Genomic DNA, 23,768 nt, shown 5'->3' with positions numbered 1-23,768 from the left:
CTTCGACAACACTGAGCTCTATGATTCCTCTGTGTCGTTTACTATGTCACTGTCTTATAATCCTGAAGGAATGATGAGTGGGATTCCACCAGCCTGCTTTTAAAGGGGTTTTGGCCATTTCCAGCCTGGTTTTAGCTGATCAACTCCCAGCCTGACCAGCTAAGAGCAGGCTGGAAATGGCCAAAACTCTTCTTAAAGCAGGCTGGTTGACCAGCTAAATCCAGCCAACCAACTTTAGGCCTGACTTTACTAAATATAAGCATATTTCTTTCTAACATTGATAGTTTACACACACGCCGGCCACTTTATTAGGTACACCTGACTAGTATTAGGTCGGACCTCTTGTATCTTTAGAACTGCCTTAATCCTTCACGGCAGAGATTCATCAAGATACTGGAAATATTCCTCCATATTGACATGATAGCATCACACAGTTGCTGCAGATTTGTCGGCTGCACATCCATGATGCCAATCTCCAACACATCCCAAAGCTGCTCTATTGGATTGAGCTCTGGTGACTGTGGAGGCCATTTGAGTACAGTGAACTCATCGTCATGTTCAAGACACCAGTCTGAGATGATTGAGCTTTATGACATGCTGCGTTATCCTGCTGGAAGTAGCCATCAGAAGATGGAGACACTGTGCTCATAAAGGGATGGACATGGTCAGCAGCAATACTCAGGTAGGCTGTGGCGTTGATGCTCAATTGGTACTAATGGACCCAAAGAAAATCTCCCCCACACCATTACACCACCACCACCAGCCTGAACCGCTGATACAAGGCAGGATGATCCATGCTTTCATGCTGTTAAGGCCAAATTGTGAGCCGAGCATCCGAATGTGTCAGCAGAAATGGAGACTCATCAGAGCAGCAACGTTTCTCCAATCTTCTATTGTCCAGTTTTGGTGAGTCTGTGTGAATTGTAGCCTCAGTTTCCTGTTCTTAGCTGACAGGAGCGGCACCCGGTGTGCTCTTCTGCTGCTGTAGCCCATCCGCCTCAAGGTTGGACGTGTTGTGTGTTCAGAGATGCTCTTCTGCAGAGCTCGGTTGTAACGAGTGCTTATTTGAGTTACTGTCGCCTTTCTATCAGCTGAAACCAGTCTGGCCATTCTCCTCTGACCTCATCAACAAGGCATTTGAGCCCACAGAACTGCCGCTCACTGGATATTTCCTCTTTGTCGGAGCATTCTCTGTAAACCCTAGAGATGGTTGTGCGTGAAAATCCCAGTAGATCAGCAGTTTCTGAAATACTCAGAGCAGCCCGTCTGGCAGCAACAACCATGCCACGTTCAAAGTCTCTCAAATCCCCTTTCTTCCCCATTCTGATGCTCACTCTGAACTGCAGCAGATCCTCTTGACCATGTCTACATGCCGAAATGCAGTGAGCTGCAGCCATGTGATTGGCTGATTATAAATTTGCGTTAATGAGCAGTTGGACAGGTGTACCTAATAAAGTGGCCGGTGAGTGTATATTTGTTGGGAAGATGTAACATTTTTATTACTCTTTACTAATCCGATGAATTGCAAAAAAAAAAAATCAGTTCTGCCTTCTATATGGTGTGTGTGTGTGCGTGTGTAAATCAAAGCCTCCCAGCTCTCAGAACAAAGTAAACACAGCAAGTGTATTTCTGCACACACACACACACACACTATAACCTGCTGTTTTACTCCAAATAAAAGACAGAAACTCTTCAGCACAGGCCTATCTAAGGGTTAATGCTGACAGCTGATGTTCACCAGTACAAATGACTGTCCCTCTTAATCCCAACAGGAAAGCCAGCACCAATCAAGACTGCATGATTACTGTCATGGCTTTACAATCAATAAATGAATTATAACGGAGGTCAATGGGGCAAAAACAGCCCCAACATCACCAACGAGGAGTCAGTCTGAACAGTGTATTGTTGAATTTTTGAACATTTCCAAAGCATTTCCCCCAAAAGGGTTAAATCGCGCGATTTGCGCATAACAGGAAGAAAAGTGAAGAGGCTCCGCTAATCTGATCTCCTCCAGCATCTCTGCCTAATGTAATGTAATGAAGGAGACGGCAGCGACATGAACACGACGCACTGTGCGCATCCCCGGGAATGCCTCTGACAGTCGCGACAGTCTTTACCCCAGCTGAGTGTGTGTGAAGAAGATGAAGAAGCAGAATGTGCGCACTCTGTCCCTCATCCTCTGCATCTTCTCCTATCTGCTGGTGGGCGCCGCGGTGTTCGTCGCGCTGGAGTCCGACACCGAGAGCGCCCGAAAGCGGATGCTGGAGCACAAGCGCGCGGAGCTGCGGAGGAAATACCGCTTTACCGACGGAGACTACCAGGAGCTGGAGCGCGTGCTGCGGCAGGCGGAGCCACACCGCGCCGGCACACAGTGGAGGTTCGCCGGATCCTTTTACTTCGCCATCACCGTCATCACCACCATAGGTGCGGTCCAGGGTTTCACATTCACACAAACAGACATTACATTAAACAGTAAAGCAGGGCTTCACAAAGCGAATGCAGATTAATAATAGTAACAATGTGCCACTGTAATGAGTTCTGAGATGATATTGTGTGAGAAATCGCACGCGTTCAAAACAACATTAGCTCGATTTTACTCACTGTCAGCAGAGTTGAGCTGTGATAGTCATCATTGGCTGATCATATATGATTTAGCTGTTTAGAGTTTAACAACAATATTTTTCTGACATTATATTAGGAAGGTGAAAGTGCGTAAAACTAACTTCACCTCAATGTCTTTTATTTATAGCCCTAATAAATCTACTTGCTCAAAGCATCTCATCATCACATTCTTATTAAGTTAAAGTCTCATTGATTTTACTCTTTTGTCCTTGTCACAGTAGATTTAGCTCAAATGAATACATGCAGTTATAAAATGCCAAAGCAAACTCCAACCTATATATATATATATATATATATATATATATATATATATATATATATATACATTTGAAGTCAGAGTTATTAGCCCTGAATTATTAGACCGCTTGTTTATTTTTTCCCCAATTTCTGTTTAACAGAGAAAAGATTTTTCAACTCATTTCTAAACATATAGTGTTAATAACTCATCTCTAATAACTGTTTTTTTTTTCTCTTTGCCATGAAGACAGTAAACAATATTTTACTAGATATTTTTCAAGACACTTCTACTCAGCTTAAAGTGACATTTGAAGGCTTCACTAGGTTAATTAGGGTAACTAGGTTATTGTAATTAGGCAAGTTATTGTGTAATGATGGTTTGTTCTGTAGACTATCGAGAACAATTTTTAGCTTAAAGGGGCTAATAATTTTGTCACTAAAATGGTGTTTAAAAAAATTAAAACTGCTTTTATTCTAGCCAAAATAAAACAAAAAATACTTTTTTGAGAAGAAAAAATATTATCAGACATACTGTGAAAATTTCCTTGCTCTTTTAAACATCATTTGAGAAATATTTTTTAAAAAGAAGAAAAAAAATTTGAAGGGGGCGAATAATTCTGACTTCAACTGTATGTGTATATATATATATATATATATATATATATATATATATATATATAATTTTATAATTATATAATTATATTTATTCATTTAAAATCTCTGGATTAATCAATGCAATTATGATTTGGAAAACTACATAAACTCTAAATAAATGTTAATTGTATTATTTCATTTAATTATACATTACATTTTTCACTAACATTTACAATTCATAAATTCTATTAAAAAAGTCCACAGTTAAATGGAATAATACAGTTAACATTCAGTTATCTATTAAAATTTACCATTTTAAATGTGTCAGCTGATTTACAAATCAAAATGTAAACATACAGCTGAAGTCAAAATTATTCACCCCCCTTTGATTTTTTTTCTTTACTTCTTCAAATATTTCCCAAATGATGATGAACAGAGCAAGGAAATGTTCACAGTCTGTCTGATAATATTTTTTCTTCTGGAGAAAGTCTGATTTGTTTTATTTCAGGTAGAATAAAATCAGTTTTTAATTTTTAAAACACCATTTTAAGATCAATATTATTAGCCACCTTAAGCTATTAATTTTTTTCGATAGTCTACAGAACAAACCATCATTATACAATAACCTTACCTGCCAAGTTAACCTACTTAACCTAGTTAAGCCCTTAAATGTCACTTTAAGCTGTATAGAAGTGTCTTGAAGAATATCTAGTCTAATATTATTTACTGTCATCATGACAAAGAGAAAATAAATCAGTTATTAGAGATGAGTTATTAACACTGTTATGATTAGAAATGTGCTGAAGAAATCTGCTCTCTGTTAAACAGAAATTGAGGAAAAAAACTCAGACTTCAACTGTACTTTTCATTAACATGTGTTCATTGTAAACGAACCGCGCAGCCTTGGCCAGTGGTCACAAACTCAGTTCCTGGAGGGCCGCAGCTCTGCATAGTTTAGCTCCGACCAGCTCCAACTCACACTTAGCAAATAGCTTAATAGTCTAGTAGTGTTAGGGTGCGTTCACATCTGTAGTTCTGTCGTCTTTTTCACACCACACTGCTGGCTTTGGTCTGGACCAGATGAAAAGAACCAAAATGCAGTCATGTGACAGTCCACATCCCTCATTGGCCAGATGTTGTTGAACATAGTTCCAAAACTGCTTTTCAATTGGTCAGAATTCACATGCGGGAAAATGCCAATGAACTCCCGCAAGTAAACAAACCGGCAGACACGTCACTTTTACTATGGATGTACGACTGCGCTGGCTGAATGTATCCCTGCTCATACTATATAGGGTGTATACATCACTTTAGACAGACTATACATTTGGAGAATGAAGCGCGGCCGCGGCTGTTTTAATGCATCACACGTGCAATCGAAACCTTGATCATCAGTTAGCAGCATTAACGTTAATACAGCATTTTTTGCCGTGTGTTCAACCTAAAAATGAGCAGTCTGTGATGTAACTGTGCCTTGGCAACACTGTCCTGCAGGGTACGGGCACGCGGCCCCAGGCACAGATGCAGGGAAGCTGTTCTGCATGCTGTACGCCGGTCTGGGCATCCCGCTGACCCTGGTGATGTTCCAGAGTCTGGGCGAGCGCATGAACACCGGCGTGCGGTTCCTCCTCAGCCGCATGAAGAGAGCTCTGGGCCTGCAGCGCACCGAGATCTCCACGCAGAACATGGTGCTGGTGGGTGTGCTGTCCTGCCTGGGCACGCTCTGTGTGGGCGCCGCTGCATTCTCACACTTCGAGAGCTGGACGTTCTTCCATGCCTACTACTACTGCTTCATCACGCTCACCACCATCGGCTTCGGGGACTTCGTGGCGCTCCAGAAGAAGGAGGACCTGCAGGAGAACCAGCCGTACGTGCTGTTCAGCTTCATCTATATCCTGCTGGGGCTGACGGTGATCGGGGCCTTCCTCAATCTGGTGGTTCTGCGCTTCCTGACGCTAAACACTGAGGACGAGAAGCGGGACGCAGCGGAGCGGGCATCGCAGCGGGCATCACTGCGGGCATCCTCACTGCGCAAGGCTCCAGCTTTCAGACGGGACAGCCAGACACACAGCCGCACAAACCTGCTGTCCCCGCGGCCCACACCGCACCTGCGCTGGTTCTGCAGCCGCGTACACCTGGATCACACCTCCGCATGCAGAAACACCTGTGCCGGCTGCAGCGTGAGCTCCGTGTCCTGCAGGATTCATGCGGACACTGCGTTCTCCTCCCCGCGCAGCACACTATCTGCTGGACTCAGCTTCACCACACGCAGGAAATCTCTGTAAATATAGTTTGAAGGATCACTGGTTATACTGTTGAGTTCCCTTTCCACGTGTGTGTGTGTGTGTGTGTGTGTGTTTCTCAGTATTGAAGTGGTCATAGTGTGTAAACTCAGAGCACAGTGAAGAGCACAACACATCATTATTTACAATCCTATTAGCCAACATAATGACAGAGAAACTCCAGGATGGTGTGATCAAGACTTTCAGAAGGAGGAAAACTATAGTGTGAGACTGATAACGGCAGCCGGAAGAGAGAATCACGTCAGAGCAGTCCACCACTCAGTGTGCTGACTGAGCACCATTTAAATGGGTAAAGTCTAAAAGAGATACAGCTGCAGATCAGCACATCTATATAGCACAGTTTTTGTGACACTGTACAACAATAATGCATATTTTGACATTACTGTGAGGGTTGGATGTTAATAAAATACGATTTAATAGGTAATTTAATAAATAATAAGAATAATACTGCGTATAATTGCTGTTTTCACATTGCTGTGAGGGTCGGGATTACGGTTAGGGTAGATGTTAATAGAATATAAATAATGGAAAATGTAATAAATGTTATCTTTTTAACTCCCTCTGACAACCTTCCAAGATGAAAGTGAAGACCTGGGGCGGGGGTTGTAGTTTCACGGAGAAAAGTGAACAGCAGGGGAGGGGTGGTTGAGGTTTGCGTGAACAAAAGTGAAGACCTGGGGCGGGGGTTGTAGTGTCACGGACAAAAGTGAACAGCAGGGGAGGGGTGGTTGAGGTTTGCGTGAACGAAAGTGAAGACCTGGGGCGGGGGTTGTTGTGTCACGGACAAAAGTGAACAGCAGGGGAGGGGGTGGTTGAGGTTTGCGTGAACAAAAGTGAAGACCTGGGGCGGGGGTTGTAGTGTCACGGACAAAGGTGAACAGCAGAGGAGGGGGTGGTTGAGGTTTGCGTGAACGAAAGTGAAGACCTGGGGCGGGGGTTGTAGTGTCACGGACAAAAGTGAACAGCAGGGGAGGGGTGGTTGAGGTTTGCGTGAACGAAAGTGAAGACCTGGGGCGGGGGTTGTTGTGTCACGGACAAAAGTGAACAGCAGGGGAGGGGGTGGTTGGGGTTTACGTGAACGAAAGTGAAGACCTGGGGCGGGGGTTGTAGTGTCACGGACAAAAGTGAACAGCAGGGGAGGGGGTGGTTGAGGTTGGGGCGGGGGTTGTAGTGTCACGAAGAAAAGTGAACAGCAGGGGAGGGGGTGGTTGAGGTTTGCGTGAACGAAAGTGAAGACCTGGGGCGGGGGTTGTAGTGTCACGGACAAAAGTGAACAGCAGGGGAGGGGTGGTTGAGGTTTGCGTGAACGAAAGTGAAGACCTGGGGCGGGGGTTGTAGTGTCACGGACAAAAGTGAACAGCAGGGAAGGGGGTGGTTGGGGTTTGCGTGAACGAAAGTGAAGACCTGGGGCGGGGGTTGTAGTGTCACGGACAAAAGTGAACAGCAGGGAAGGGGGTGGTTGAGGTTTGAGTGAACGAAAGTGAAGACCTGGGGCGGGGGTTGCAGTGTCACGGACAAAGGTGAACAGCAGGGGAGGGGGTGGTTGGGGTTTGCGTGAACGAAAGTGAAGACCTGGGGCGGGTATAGTAGCTCCTCCTTTTTGAAAATCAGCCAATAGTGTTTAGTTTTCCTCACATCTCTGACAGTGAGAGTGGTTGAGCTAATGAGAAACAGGGGGTGGGGAATGTAAGGCACTAGAAAGCATTTGATTGGTCAGAAGATTTGATGCAGAAATTAATGATCCATTTAGGAGGATGTGACAAACTGCAAGCTTTGGATGTTTGCATCAGGTTTATATCTTCTAAATGTGAATGTTGTCAGTGTTTTGGAGACGCTATAGATATCCTCAAGACTAACCCACTGATACTAACGTTTTACCAAACACAACACACACTGCAGTATATCCAGACGGCATATTTTAGGCTGACTAGCACATCAAGGCAGAAATCAGAATGCCGGAGAGACAAATCTGCTCACCGTTGTGCCTTTTTTTAATAGTAACTTGTATGCTTATTCATTTGGGCACTTACACTACATCTCTGATCAGAAATATATATCAAAAATCAACCATAATACAAATATTACAATTATAAGGGGTGTGTGTGTGTGTGTGTCAGCAGTGTGTGTGTGTATCTCCAGCAGCGGTCTCTAATGCTGATCATGAGTTAATTGTGTTTGTTCTTGATGCAGAAACACTTTGATTGACATTCTCCCTTTCTACATGTCATTAGAGGGGGAAAGCCCCGCCCACTAGTGCCCATCTCTCCATCTCATTAGCATAAACAGCAGCCCTGAGTGAGAAGCAGCCATCTGTCCTTTAGCCATTAGAGTGTTTGAGCTGCTGAAGATCATGTCAGCATAGACTAAGAGGATTATAGATGTGGAGTTCTAGATGAACAGAGACAGGAGTGACAGACTGACAGAAACATCAAGCACACACTGCTGTTTCACATCTGTCTGTAGCTCCGCCCTCTTCTGAAAAAGAGCACAATCTCTTTTGCATTTAAAGCGACAGTCACCAAAACGCCACAATTAGGACCAAAGCCTGAAAGGGTCAGTTTGAGAGCTGGAGAACATCATTATAATTACTCAAACACACCCACTAAAAACTGCATATTACAGCTTGTACAAAGAGATAGAATAGGTCTCTTTTAAAATTGATGAACACAGCTGGGAAACCATTGTTTTTAGTGCTGTATGTACATAAAGCCGGGCTGTTGTAACCAAATGTTGGGTCAAATATGGACCAATCCAAGGTTGGTTGAACTATGTTCCTTTAAATGACACTTTTTATACCAGTGGTTGGGTTTGCTCATCTTCAGTTCAGTTCACCTGACATTATGTTGGCGATGAGCGTATGGTTGCATGTCATGTACACTTGATATAATGAAGGATTTTCACCTTTGGCTGTGCTTATTAATTATTGTGGTTTTAAATGGTTTGTTCAGTTGATTAAACTACAAATTAAAGGGATAGCTCATCCAAAACTTAGTCATTGTTTCCTCTCACTTTACATGATTGAAACCTCCTGTTGAACATGAAAGATGATATTTAGAAGAATGCTGAAAACCGGTAACCATTGACTTCCAGTGGGTGTGTTTGATTAGCTTTTGATAAAAGGAAAGCAATGGCTAGTTTTCAACATTCTTCTAAATATCTTCATGTTTAACAGGAGCATCTCTACATGGTCATGTGATCTCTACAGGAGCAGATTTAGTGTTTGATGGCCATCCTGACACCTCTGACAGGAGGGGATGAGCAAAAACAGCATGACGTGTTAAACACACGTGTGTGTGTGCGCATATGCTATAATCTCATATTCATCTGTGGTGTTTGTAACCGGATCATGTCCGAGTTGTTTTCTGACACGTTTTTATCTTGATGCTCTCCTTTTCTGAAATATCCTGAGTGGGCGGGGAGAAGCAGCTCATTTGCATTTAAAGGCACAGGCGCAAAAACAGCTACACAATAATGTGCATTTCTAGCAGAGTGCGCTAAATCCCCTGATGGACATTGAGATTAAACTTCAGCCACATTTTGGAGACAATTTTACATCAATTGGATCCCTTTAAGTAGTATTAACATGTCCTCGAACTAGTTTTGGCAGGTCTGTGAAGCACTGTGTTGGTAAGGTGCTATAGAAATAAAGCTTGACCACTGATTTTTTTAAGTAAACCCATTCCAATGATGGAAAAATAAATTTATACACAAGTATTGCATAAAAAGCTTTTGCAGAAAGTGCATCACTCAAAACACAGGCTCAGGATTTCCATTCTTGGGTTTATTAACAATCACTATAAAGCACAAGACCCCTTTTATATTTACACCAAACAAAAACCAAACCAAACCAAACTAAAAAGAAAGCATTGGGGATCACAGACCAGAGCGGAGGCATCTGCTCCATCTAAATGTAGATTTCTTTTTTTCAGTTAAGCCGAATCACGTCGGCCATAAATAGAAATAAAAGTGCCACCCCAATTCAAAACATCCGCCGATAGGCTAAAGTGCGAGTTCATGTAGCGGGGCTTCTTCACATTAATCAAAAATAAGGATGAAGGCCATCAACAATAAAACGAGAAACAGCATGGCCTTCTCTTCCAGGAGTGCTGGAGCAGGACGAGGAACCAGGAGTTTAGAAAACGAGATGAAGATCAGAGCAGGAGATCTGGAGGAGGAGGAGGAGGAGGAATATACAGAAGAGCACGGTTATATCACAGCACTGCATTTCACTGGCAAGGGACACTGTGAAGATATAAATGCTTTATTGATGCAAAATTAATTTAAACACGGTTATTCCCTACACCAGGCGTGCCCAAACTCTGTCCTGGAGGGCTGGTGTCCTGCATATTTTAGTTAAACACACCTGAACATGCTAATCAAGCTCTAGGTATACTAAAACTTCCAGGCAAGTGTGTTGATTGAAGTTGGAGCTAAACTATGCAGGACATCGGCCCTCCAGAAATGAGTTTGGACACTCTTGCTGTTCACCGATTAGACACTTGAATAGGCATGGGTTTCAACGATAAAAGAAAATCCACACTAATAATAATAATAATAATAAATAATAATAATAATAATAATAATAATAATATGCTCTTGACACATGAAAGTGTCAGGCCTGCAGCCCATAATAAGTGTAAAGTCATAGTGTACATCATTTAACTACAGATTTGATGTAGTTTTGCTCACATGGATAATTGAATATTAATTAGGTGATGTCATTACGCTGCTGTGCCGTCAGCCAATCAATACATGTTGCTTCACAACACACAGATCGATCAGTTCATCCAGACATTTTCATCTGATTCACGAACTTGCTTGAAAAACCAAGTTAGCCAGAGATCAGTTATCAAGATTAACAGATCCAGGATCTGCCAAATCATCGAAGACCATTTAAGCAAGACTCAAAGAACAGAGCCCAGTGCTTTATGCAAATTTAACAAGTTTGCATGAACTAAAAACGTCAGGTACGGCACATTTAACCATCATTTACAAAAATGTAAGCCATTTATCTTATCTAATAACACAAAGCCAGTTTGGATCCTCAATAACCCCAAATAGTCAATAACCAAATCTGGCTAACGGAGTAACCTACATATGAAAAACAGGCCCCAGTATTTGAAGCTCTACTCAAACACACAGCAAAAAAATAATAATAATAATAATAATGTCAGACTTTGTATGTTTTGTGCAAATGTCTAAATTCCTAAGCACTTTATAGACAAGCAAAAATATTCTAACATTAAAGTGAAATCATTTAAGGAATAAGGAAAGCATTTGTGTTGCGGTAAACCTCTGCGCACACTCAGACTCACTCATGGTGTGTGTTTCACACTCGTGCGCTGCCTGCTCTGTGTGTGAGCGTGCGCTGTGCTGCTCCTCTGCCCCGCCGGCCACCAAATCCCCGAAATCCTCCAGCTCTCAGATAGCGGCCGGGAACACCAAACGTCTCCACATTCAGCTTGCGCTCCTCCGCCCACGTGGTTCGCCTAGGGAGGAAACACACACACTGCATAGTGAACAACTATAAACGAGGATGCTTCATTTACACAACAGGCTTGCAGAGGAGAAATCAGCTTTATTTTCTGCAGTAACTGAGCTAGAATGATCTCTACAGCAGCAGATTCACTGTTCGGTGGCCATCCTGACACCGGAGAAGATGAGCAAAAACAGCACAACACATGAAACGCATGTGTTAGTGTGTGCACATGCTAACGCAGCAGTATGCGCATCTCGTATTCATCTCACTGTGGTATTTGTGACTGTGGATCGTGTCAGAGTTCTGTGTTTATTCTAATATCTGAAGCTGATTTTCCTTGTCTGAAATGTCCTGAGAGTGGGCGGGGAGAAGCAGCTCATTTGCATTTAAATGCACATGCTTAAAAACAGCGACACTACCCACAAACTGACATTTGCAGCAGGATATATTAACTTAGAGAAAGTTGATGTACCTGGAGCGGAGCTCAGAGGAGATGTTGTCGAAGAAGCTCTTGGCTTTATTGTAGAAGCACTTCGGGCCGAGAGGATCGTCTTCAGCGGCGCTCTCATGTTCAGAGTCCTGTTTCTGCTGCTCCACCGCACTGTGCTCCTCTGGAGGAGATCTGGGCTCTGACAGAACAAACAAACACTCAATTCTGCACAGAAAGATGCAACTTCTTTTCCTCCAGTGTTTAACCCTTGTGTGTTGTTCAGATGGACTCCTCTTTGGTGGTGTTTGTGGCTTTGACTTTCATTATACTGTAAATCCCATTTGTTGATTGCAAAAGCCATGACAGCATATAATTATGCATTCTTGAGAAGAGGTAGTTTGGACAAACCTCAGCAAAATTACCAAATTAATGCGATTACAATGAAAGTGAATGGGGCAAAAACAGTCCCCAACATAACCAAAGGAGAGTCAGTTTGCTCAGAGTGTGTTGTTGAGTTTAACATTAAAGCATTTTCCAAAATGTGTGAAATTAAGGATTTAGCACCAAAAGTTACTCCATTTGCTTCAACACAGAAAGTTGTGGCCAAATTAAGACTCAAAAATCAGCCCAGAGTGGATGAAAAATGACCCAACAGCAGGGGTGTCCAAACTCTGTCCTGGAGGGCCGGTGTCCTACATATTTTAGTTCCAACCCCAATTAAACACACCCGAACCAGCTAATCAAGCTCTTACTAGACATACTAGAAACTTCCAGGCAGGTGTGTTGAAGCAAGTTGGAGCTAAACTATGCAGGACACCGGCCCTCCAGGACAGAGTTTGGACACCCCTGCCCAACATCAAGGGTTAAAAGATTGGTTCACAAACATAATAGCCTCATTTACTTCATCTCCTTCTGATTATACTGAAAACAGGCATGTAGACTCATTTTTGGCATGTTAAAAAAAAAATGAACTGAAGGACGTTGGAAACCCGCAGCCCTTGACAGCAATAGAACAACAACATCCACCAGTCGATCCTCCAGTTTGACCAGAAGACCCTGCATGCACCTGGTAATAAGACGCATAAACTTAAATCGGATTACTTTCGATGTTGTAAAATGTTTGTTAGACTAATTTTGGAAAACAAACTGCATGTATACACATTAAAACTGCAGAACAGAGTTTGCATAATGTTTTTACTCAGACACATGATTAAATTACTTCTACTGCTCTACAATATTAGCTAAACTAATTCTATATACAGCACATATAAAGCCTACATGTTAAAATGAGGACAATTTCCCCTAATTAGAGTCGATCAAAAATAAAACAGCCTAAATTAATCCAAGACTAAAGGTCTCGCACTCAATTCCTGGAGGGCAGCAGCTATGCACATTTGCTCAAACCCTTTAACACAGCTTATCCAACTCAGTGGTGTCTTAAACACCTCAATCTAACACCCTATGATCTCAGGCTGTTTACACTGGTAGGTAAATGTGATCCAGATCAGACCTGCTCTATTACCGTAAACACGAAAAAATGCATGCATTGTATATTCAGAGAACGGTTTCAGGCCTCCTTCATATGTGGAAATAAATCCGATATGACAATGTGACTCGTGTAAACAGGCAGATCAGATGTGTTGAGGCAATCGGTTTTGTACATCATTAAACTTGCAGCAGTGTGGTGCTTCAGCAGTTTGATGACGTAGAAAGAAGAGCGTGTGTGTGTGGAGACACATGCGGTAAACAACCGAGGAAACATGGAGGATGAAAGTGGTCATTCATGGCAAAAGTTACCTGCCTAGTCCTATAGAGAGAGGATTCAGTTCAAGATAAAAGGTCCTACAGAAACAAATTCCTCTGAATGCTGGAGGCTAGAATTAATGAGAGTCTCCTGTCCACTAGCGACCGAATCAATGAAAATGCATCTTAATATCAGGTGCAAACACCTCAAACTGGGTAAAAAAAAAAAAAAAAAAAAAAAAAGTGGACAGAGTGAAGCGAGATCTCATGTTGAACTAAATTAAACCCATTTTAGTGTTAAGCACCATATTAAGGGCACTCGCTGTAGTGTTTAAGGAGAGTCTGGACTGAACTGAATACCTTGAACGCTGTTCTGGTCTTCGATCTCTTTCTCCAGGTCATCCTTGTTAAACTGAGCATTCGCCGTTTCGAAGTCGAAGTCCGCCTCGAACTGCAGGGTGGAGGGTTTGGTGCTGCCTACGAGAAGCTGCCCCTGACCACGGTTCCTGGACCGGCGGGTTCCTGAAAGAGTTTAGAGGATGATGTGCACTGCAGAACTCTTGAGTTTGGGTGCGTCCCAAATCACAATTAATGCATTCAGACTGAAATGCTCTCAATATTAAAATGAATGAAGTGCATCATCTGGGTAAAGAGCACGGACAGTTCATGCACTCAAAGTACAGATGAAATCTAAACCAAGCATAGTGATGTTGTGAGCTCACATTGCTAGTTCTGTGCTGAACAGTTCATCTGTGCATGTCATTAACAACAAAACAATAGTTTGCCCTTGCCATCAATGTTAAATAAAACCCTCTTACCTGGTTTTCTTCTGCTGGTTGGAGGCTTGTTCTCATTATTAGCTGGACTCTGGCCCTTTAAGACTGCTTGCTGTGCAGATGAACTATCTGCAGACCAGAGAAAAGCAAACACAGAAAACATTAAGATAGTTTGTGTGGGAATCTACCTGTGCCTTCCAGATCATCCCCCGCTCTCAGCAGGCTCTCGTTTAGAAATGTGGCGTACTGGAAATGTGCACGAGTCACTTCACACGCATAACTTGTGATCCATAAAACCAACTAGACTGGAGAATGAGTAGCTGTCAGTAAACGCATTTAACTTGTATTGACTTCAGTAGTTAATGTTGAAGCACTTATTACAATTTGATTTGTTCTGCCGTACTCTTAGGAAGGTTTCTCTGCAAAGCTTGAATGAGAGCGCAGCGTTGAGGGCGGAGCAATATGAAGATATAGATTTGGTAATTTGTCATTATGGGGATGCAGACAGAAACCTGAATAATGGCAGTGGGAGAAAATAGCTGTCTTGAAGTACAATACACACACAAGCAAAAATATTTAGGTGGATCAAAAAAAAAAAAAAAAAAAGTTATTTATTCCAAAGAGCAGAACGGGTGTTCAATAGTTTTAGGACAACTTTGATAAAAGGATTCGATCCACTTAAAAATGTTGACTACTGAATACCATTACATTTTAAATCAAACATTTGCCCTGAAGATCTAAATAAAGTGAGAAATATCACATATGAATGAGTGCATTTCTAAATATACACACACACACTTTAAAAAGTAAATAAGACAGTCCTTTCTATGGTCAATACAACAGAGAGAATTTACAGAAATGGAACTAAGGTGGAGTATATGGCTATCAGGATAAGAGAAGAGTTGTATGCCGATATGAGATTGTCATGCGAGCAGCTCCAGCAGGGTCTGAGGACACGTCCACTGGGATTTTAGAAACCATTTTTCTACATAAAACCAACAAAAATAAAATAGAAATTTAAAATAAACAAAAAATAAAAAATAAATAATTTCAAAGTAAAAAAAAAAAAAAAAAAAAAAAAAAAGGAAACAAAACAATTACATTAAAAATAAATAAAAACCAAATAAACACCTAAAATAATAATAAAAACAAAGACAATTAAAAAAAATAATTTATTAAAATACAATTAAAAATTAAATAACAAAATTAAACAAGTTAAAAATATAAGTGTGAACAAAGTAAATGAACAATAAAAATCATTAAAAAAAACATTAAAATAAAAGCAAACTAAATAACAAAAATACAATAATATAAATAAAAATGCATATAGAGGAACAAATAAAAAAAAGTAAATAAAAAAATAGTAATTTAATTAAATAAATTTAATCAATACATAAATACAAAAAACAATTATTAAAATAAAATAAATAAATAAAATCACATAAAAACACAGATCCACACAGTGGCGCATGATAAGAGCCCACTTAACCAACAGGGGGCAATAAAAGCTTTTATGCTGGTTCACACTAATTGCAGGATTATGTTTGAGTACATTACATACAAGAGTTAATGCAAACAAAAGAGCAGCGGCAGATTAATGCAGAGCCAATAACAGAGCCGGACTCATGTGAACGTGTGGAACTAGCATCAAATCACATCTCCTGTGATTAGTGTGAACCCAGCAGTGTCAGCCAATCGGAAAGCAGAAAACAGCACACACTGACGTCACGAGAAAAAAAAAAAAAAAAAAAAAAAAAACGATTCAATATCCAAAACAACCACACTGAGTTCACACTCAGACTTCCAGAAAATCTGCACCTGACCAGAAAGTTGATCGCACAATACTGCGTTTTCATGAGGACCAACTAAATGAGCAGCTAATAAACGGTGATTTGACAGTGTACCTCCTCTCTGTGCTCTGGCTCCTCTCTGCGCTCCACCCTGCTGTCCTCCACCCAGACTCTTCTTCTGCTGCTGCTGCTGCTGCGTCTTCTCTGCCGGCACAGTCTGCACCGCCTGCTCCACCATCGGGCCTCTCCTACCAGAAACACCATGCAGACCTGACACAGAGGAAAAACACCCTTATACACATCTACATCCAAACAGACCCGACACACAGCAGAACACCGGTCACACTCATACACATGTACATCCATGAACAATCAACACACACCGCTGCTTTTTTAGCTCCATCTCATAGCTTGGTGTGTCACTGGCTGTTCACCACACACAGAGCTGCATAATATATTGTGATAACAGCACATACACATTACACACACAGAGACATGTAACAGGACATTCAATGCATCGGTTGTTTATACAAATTTGACCACTCAGATGGGGCCTTGCCACCTTTAGCCCCGCCTCCCCAGTAGCTGCTGTTCTGCTATTAGCTGATCCAAGAGCTGAATATGAACACTAATGGGCGGAGTCGAGAGGAGAACAAAAAAAATTGACAACAGCAAGTTTAGAAATGTAAACGTTAATTTTTTTAATAAATTGACGGCGCTAAATTTATATTATTATTTTTATTATTATTACTACTACTACTACTACTACTACTACTACTACTAACAATAATAATATTTTTATTATTATTATTATTGTTTATTTTTTATAATTTTTTAGCCAATCAGTATCAGAACATCTGAATATCAGGTTTATACTCAAAGTGTTCCACCAAGCAGCACACAAGGGTTATTTTCATCCACACTAGGCTGATTAGGAGTCTTAATTTGGCCACAGCTTTCTCCGTTTCAGCAAATGGGAAGATTTTTACTGACATATTCTGGGAAAACGCTTTAAATCTTTTAAATTCCTTAAAAAGGGGACCTTTTTGCAGTTATACACCTTATTCTCCCACTTTAAATATGATATTAAAATACTGCAATTTAAGCACTATTTATAGCGGAATAAGCTTGTTGCATGGTCATCATAACCAAACTTTGATGTACCAAAAATATTTCCTATAGATTTAGTATAATAATAATAATAAAAAAAACAACAACGATAATAATAAATATTAATAATAATAAAACAACAACAACAACAACGATAATAAATATGAAGAAGAAGAAGTAATAATAATAATAATAATAATAATAATAATTATAAAAACAATAATAATTAAAACAATAATAAACTACGATAATAAATAATAATTATAAAAACAACAATATAATAACAATAATAAAACAATAATAATAAAATAATAAAAAATATTAATAATAATAATAATAATAATAATTATTATTATTATTATTATTAAGAAAATAATAATAATGATAATAATAAACAAAAAGTGATTTAATAATAATAATAATAATAATCATAAACAACAACATGAATAATAATAATAATAAACAACAACGACGATAATAAAACAACAATAATAATAATAATCATAATAATCATAATAATAAAAACAATAATAATAATAAAACAAAAAAACAACAACGACGACAATGATAATAATAATAATAATCAACAATAATAATAATAAAAAACAACAACAACAACAACGATAATAAATAAGAATAATAATAATAATAATAATAATAATAATAATAACAACAACAACAACAACAACAACAACAACAACAACATTAATAAATAAATAAATATATATAAAAACATTCGTCATTAGAAAAAATTATGTATGGGACAAATTCTGGACCTTTGTTAGTAAAGGATAGGTCTTCTGAGCCACCAGAACCAACTAAAAAAATTAATACATTAATAAAAAAATCCTTATAATGAAAGTCAGTGGTAATGCTATTTCAATTCTCTGCATGTCCTGCACATATGGTTGAATTAACAATAAAGCTGACTTTGAATTAATAAAAAACAGAGCTAATAAAATGAAAGGGAAATGTTATACCCTAATAAACAACATTACAAAACTCAATTGCACTTATTTCCAGCATCTTCACACAGACAGACAGATTCACTGACCCAAACCCAGCGCTGCGGCGTACTGCTGGCTGAACAGAGAGCTGGCCGCCAGCTGGTTGTATGCAGGCAGGACTCCTCTGTACGGGCTGTAGCTGCTCTGGGACGGGTAGTGGACGGAGGACGTCCCGACAGAAGACTGATGAACACAAAACACATCAACACTGAAATATATTGGGGAGAATTAAAGGCATGGCTCATCCAAAAGTGAAGATGTCCTGTTACTTTACTCAACCACAGGTCATCCAAGACTGAACCTGCTTCATACAATGGCAGTGAATGGTGACAGCTTTATTAGACAACAAAAACATACAAAGTGTCCAAATCAATAGTCGAGGCTTCTGATGACACTCAGCTCTGTGTAAGAATCCAGTCACTTTAATGATGAAAGTGCTAGAGCAAGCAATTGGACGGGAGGTCAGGTGATGTTGCCAGATATTGCTGATTTCATCACCAGCTGTTGTGCTTTCACATTAAAAGCCACAGGACCACGGTCTGACTACATTCACACATGCAACTGTATTGTGCATTAATGTTTAATTTCGCTTCACAAGAGCTCAGTGTGTCATCAGGAGCTGTTTGGACTGGTTTGCATGCGTTTGTTAATGTAATAATTCGGTCACCATTCACTGCCATCACATGAAGCACCAAACACCACAGATTCAGCTCAACATCTGCTTTATTGTTCTGCTGAAGAAAACAAGTCACCTACCTGTACATCTTTGATGACCTGTGGGTGAGTAAATTTAGGACATCTTCATTTTTTGGTGAACTACCCCTTTAAGGGAGCAGTTCACATCCAGAATTGTTGGTCACCACTGACTTCCACAGCATGTGTCGTACTATTAAAGGTAACGGTGACCAACTGGATTAGGGCTGGGCAATATGACCATCTCATCATCTGTCTATTTAAATTAATTTATAAAATCACATTGAATAAAATGTAAAAGGAATATTTATTTTTTATATTTTAAAATGTACATGAAATGAGAAATATTTCTCTTTATTTATAACTTGAGCAAATTTAGAAATGTAAACGTTAATTTTTTTAATAAATTGACAGCGCTAAATTTATATTATTTTTATTATTATTACTACTACTACTACTACTACTAATAATAATAATATTATTATTATTTTTTTATTATTTTTTAAATTATTTTATTATTATTATTATTTATTTTTATTAATAAAATGTACATGAAATGAGAAATATTTCTCTTTATTTATAACTTCTGAGCAAATTTAGAAATGTAAACGTTAATTTTTTTAATATATTGACAGCGCTAAATTTATATTATTTTTATTATTATTACTACTACGTATAATAATAATAATATTATTATAATTTTTTAATTATTTTTTTTATTATTTTATTATTATTATTATTATTTATTTTTATTAATAAAATGATAAAATTATAATAATAATAATAAAAATAATAATAATAATAATAATAATATTTTATTATTATTTTTATTATTATCATTTGTTTTTATTATTTTTATTATTATTATTATTATTATTATTATTATATTTTATTTTTATTATTATTATTTATTATTATTATTATTATTATTATTATTATTATTAATAATTTTTTTATTATTTTGTATTAAATATCATGTTCCAATAATAATATATAATTAAATTAAATCTCACAAAACAAATGTACAGGTCCAACATAAAAATCAAAATGTCCTAAATGAAATGTTATACTTAATAACAGCATCGAAGAGGCAGTCTCGTTTCTTTCTGCATCCCTGTAATGGAGTTTAATATTGTGCTCATGTAAATTATGGAAAGGCATCATCATAGACTATGCATTGTGACAGCACAGAACAAATAAAGCATAATGAAATGGCAAACTCTGTCCACATGATCTACATCATATTGCACAGCCCTGTGTGGTAACGTTTGAAGATTAAACACTATGGCAAGCCTAACTGGCTTTAATTGCATTTTCAATAGTAAGAGTTTAATTAGATTTCTTTAATTTCTTACCAGTAGCTATGCAATTATGACGAGCCACCCTGGGTGCAGATTAAATCTACGTTATACAAGCCGTAGAATGCATCTCTGCCGTCTCTAAAGTGCATTATATCATGATGTTCTCCAGCTCTCTGAAACGGACCCTTTCAGGCTTTGATCCTGATTGTGGAGTTTTGGAGACTGTCACTTTAAATGCAAATGAGATTGTGCTCTTTTCAGAAGAGGGCGGAGCTAGACAGATGTGAAACAGCAGTGTGTGTATTGGCTAATGGACAGACGGCTGCTTCTCAATCAGGGCTGCTGTTTATGCTAATGAGATGGAGAGATGGGCACTAGTGGGCGGGGCTTTCCCCCTCTGATGACACGTACAAAGGGAGAATGTCAATCAAAGTGTTTCTGCATCAAGAACAAACACAATTAACTCATGATCAGCATTAGAGACCGCTGCTGGAGATACACACACACTGCTGACACACACACACCCCTTATAAAAGTGATTTCTGCATAATTTAAGCTAATTTGTCCTGCCATAGTGTTCCTCCACTTTAAAACCTGAAGGAAGTGCACTCTACATGGATTATAACACACACCTGGACAATAGCAGGGTCTTGAGGCAGGCCGTGGTGGACCTTCAGAGGCTCACAGACTGTAATATCCTTGATATCGCTCCCTCTGAAGATTATATACTCGAAGATCTCATCTCTCGCCGGGACAGGGCGATCTGTGGGACGGCCCTCGGTCCCGAAAGACCTCACTGACACAAACCAGAACAAGAGAAACCTCAATAATCTCAGAGATCATGAAGGAGATTAACATCAGTCTGCAGGATCTGGCTCATCATTAGACACGTGCAATCTGCAAGGACAGATATCTGCTGATGATTAGCCCATTATTAGAGTATTTACTGACTACTTGCATAGTTTTTGTCTTGTTTCTAGTCTAAATATCTAATTTCTTGATTAAATTTAGCCAAATTTAGTTTTTCCTTAAAATAAGTACAATAATCTGCTAATGGGGCATGATCATCTGTTTTTTCCTGTTGACATTCTGCTTACAGGACTGGCAGGTTTAGCTTCAGGAAAAACTCACTTCATTTTGACTCATTTCTGAAAACAAGACTTTACTGGTGTCAAAACTTGTTTATTTTTTGTTTTTTGCTCGACTTACGAATCTTTAGATATTTTGTTTTTAAATTTAGATATTTTACTCCAAGTAAGAATTGCAGTGAGTCTAACTATTTATTGAGTTTATTTTAAGTTGAGTAAACTTATTATACGATATATACACAGTTTGTTAAGTATTATTTTTAGTCTTTCAGTAGATAAACCACATGAGACTTGCTTTGTTTATCAAACAGATGGAAATAACTGGATTTACACTGTAAACCTCAAGTTAAAGCTTTTTTTATAACCCATGCATTAAGATTAGTTACTATACTGACAAACTGCTCAACTTTTTGCTGCAGTTCTGTGCAGAAATTTAGAAAAATGTCCGCAGATTCTATCTGCTCATCACCGAATGCTGTTTAATGTTATTGTAAATTTTTTAGTGTTACGGCGTTTCCCATGAGTAGGCACCCACGAGATCTGCACATGCAGAAATCTGCAGAATCACGCACATTTTTATCCCATTATTGATTTGTTTATTGTATAAATGTGTACATTTATATTCAGTTTTTAAATGAATTTTAGTGATATTGATTAATATGAAAATGTTCATATGATTTATTCGCAATACAGTGTGTAAAGTCATATTTACTGTCTTTTAGTGGAGATATTATATGAGAGACTTGCTTTGTTTACCTAATAATGTGGATCTAATTGGATTTGCATCGTAAACATTAAATAAAAGTTAAGCTATTACATTTAATTTCACACATTAAGGTTTTAGTTATGATACCTCCAAAATAATTCCACATAAATCTGCAGCTTTAACAAAATTCTGTGGAGAAATAGCACAAAAATGTCTGCAGATTCCGTCTGGCCCTACCCATAGGTTATCATTACCCTTATGAAGACATGCATTTGCTGAAACACATGGGTGCAGTTTAAACGGAATAACCATGTTTATTATGCCTTTTAAATAATTTTTTTTACTTTTTTGCTAAGTACCTTGGACTAATTTTTCTGCTTATCTTCATGTATCCCTTACCCAAAGAGGGCCAACACATTAATTACCCCTGAAGCACTTTGATTTTGGATTTTCATGGAAAAATAGTATTATCATATCTGATTGAGGTGAAGTTGGTTTTATATTTGTACATTCGGATTTTCTGCCTGATATTATAACTCCAGAAAAGTTTTATTTGCAAACTGCAAATAGGTCAATCATCAAGCAGCCAATGACTGTCAAAGTACAAGATTATTGGTCATTTAAATAAAATTAAAAGTTGGTTTTATATTTGCACATTTCTTCATGTTAACAGTACCTATATTGTTTACAATGCTAATTTTAATGAATGGTTGTTCTGTAATGATATGCAAGTATGACTTTCAAGCAACATCAGGTTGAGGTTAAGTTGGTTTTATATTTCCATATTCTGACTTTCTCCTCAACATAATTTCGGAAAAACATTTTAAATGTGTAAATCATATGATCAGCCAATGACTATCAAAGTTTAACACAGCTGACAGTCAATGAAATAGTGTTGATGTTGTTTTGATTTCTGCTTTACGTTTTTAAATGAACATCAAAGCGCGAATGTGCGAAAATAAAACCAACGTCACCTCATTATTACACGTTTGCTGGGAGTCCTGTACCAATATGGCGGTGGTAACGTACTGACGCATGCTATGTCTAAAGTATATCATGGGCCATTGGGAAAATTAGAAAAGAGTATATACACGGCTGTGAACACCTGATGTTTGAAGGAGTAAATTACAGACGGTTAAAACAGTGCACCTGTAAAGACTCACCTTTCGCCAGGGCCACAGTGGAGTTATCGGTGTCGATGGTGTATAATATTCCCTCATAGCGAATCTGCGCTTTAGAGATCAGGCTGATCTTACTGCCGATGTAGGGAGTTCCGCTGCTCATTCTCTCAGCTTATCACACACTTTCTGGAGATTAAACACACTCAAACTGCCTGTTCAGATCAGCAGCTGTAAAACTAACATCATAATTACACTCCTAAACATATATGCTCTAGTCTGGGAAAACTACGCGTCGGTGAGATTTATAGAGATTATTTTCCCCGCCCTCCATTACAGCCGCAGCACCTGAGCCGCATTTCACCTTCAAACACTCGCACATCATTATATTATATTATATTATATTATATTATATTATATTATATTATATTATATTATATTATGTAATAATATTTTTATATTATATCGTATGTTATGCTATATTATATTATATATTAAAATATTATTTTATTATTATGTTATTCATTCATTCATTTTCTTATTGGCTTAGTCCCTTTATTAATCTGGGGTCGTCACAGCGGAATGAACCAGCAACTTATCCAGCACGTTTTACGCAGTAAAACTCTCATTCACACCAAGATTCACACTCATACACTACGGACAATTTAGCCTACCCAATTCACCTGTACCGCACATCTTTGAACTGTGAGGGAAACCGGAGCACCCGGAGGGAGAATATGCAAACTCCACACAGAAACACCAACTGCTCCA

At 38.7% G+C, this 23,768-nt stretch overlaps 2 protein-coding genes across 4 annotated transcripts; one reads left to right on the top strand and one right to left on the bottom strand.

The window, feature by feature from the left end:
• The first annotated feature begins 1,957 nt into the window (after positions 1 to 1,957).
• kcnk15 (potassium channel, subfamily K, member 15) lies at positions 1,958 to 6,207 on the top strand. Of its 3 annotated transcripts, none has more exons than XM_005161889.6 (3): positions 1,958 to 2,424; positions 4,948 to 5,384; positions 5,567 to 5,761. In XM_005161889.6, exons 1-3 carry the CDS (start codon positions 2,142 to 2,144, stop codon positions 5,747 to 5,749), a joined length of 903 nt encoding a protein of 300 aa, XP_005161946.1. In that variant the 5' UTR covers positions 1,958 to 2,141; the 3' UTR covers positions 5,750 to 5,761.
• Positions 6,208 to 9,516: 3,309 nt separating this feature from the next.
• Positions 9,517 to 23,303, bottom strand: lsm14b (LSM family member 14B). The gene is made up of 9 exons (NM_200171.2): positions 23,043 to 23,303; positions 20,718 to 20,881; positions 18,139 to 18,274; positions 16,089 to 16,244; positions 14,227 to 14,313; positions 13,769 to 13,930; positions 11,708 to 11,864; positions 11,072 to 11,245; positions 9,517 to 9,921 (listed from the first exon to the last, which is right to left on the bottom strand). The coding sequence occupies exons 1-8, from the start codon at positions 23,161 to 23,163 to the stop codon at positions 11,086 to 11,088; spliced, it is 1,143 nt and encodes a 380-aa protein (NP_956465.2). The 5' UTR covers positions 23,164 to 23,303; the 3' UTR covers positions 9,517 to 9,921; positions 11,072 to 11,085.
• Positions 23,304 to 23,768: the final 465 nt, after the last annotated feature.

This window comes from Danio rerio, chromosome 23 (assembly GCF_049306965.1).
Source record: "Danio rerio strain Tuebingen ecotype United States chromosome 23, GRCz12tu, whole genome shotgun sequence".
Taxonomy (NCBI): Eukaryota; Metazoa; Chordata; class Actinopteri; order Cypriniformes; family Danionidae; genus Danio; species Danio rerio.
Note: the sequence above shows the minus strand (reverse complement) of the source record. Positions and strands in the feature narration are given on the sequence as shown.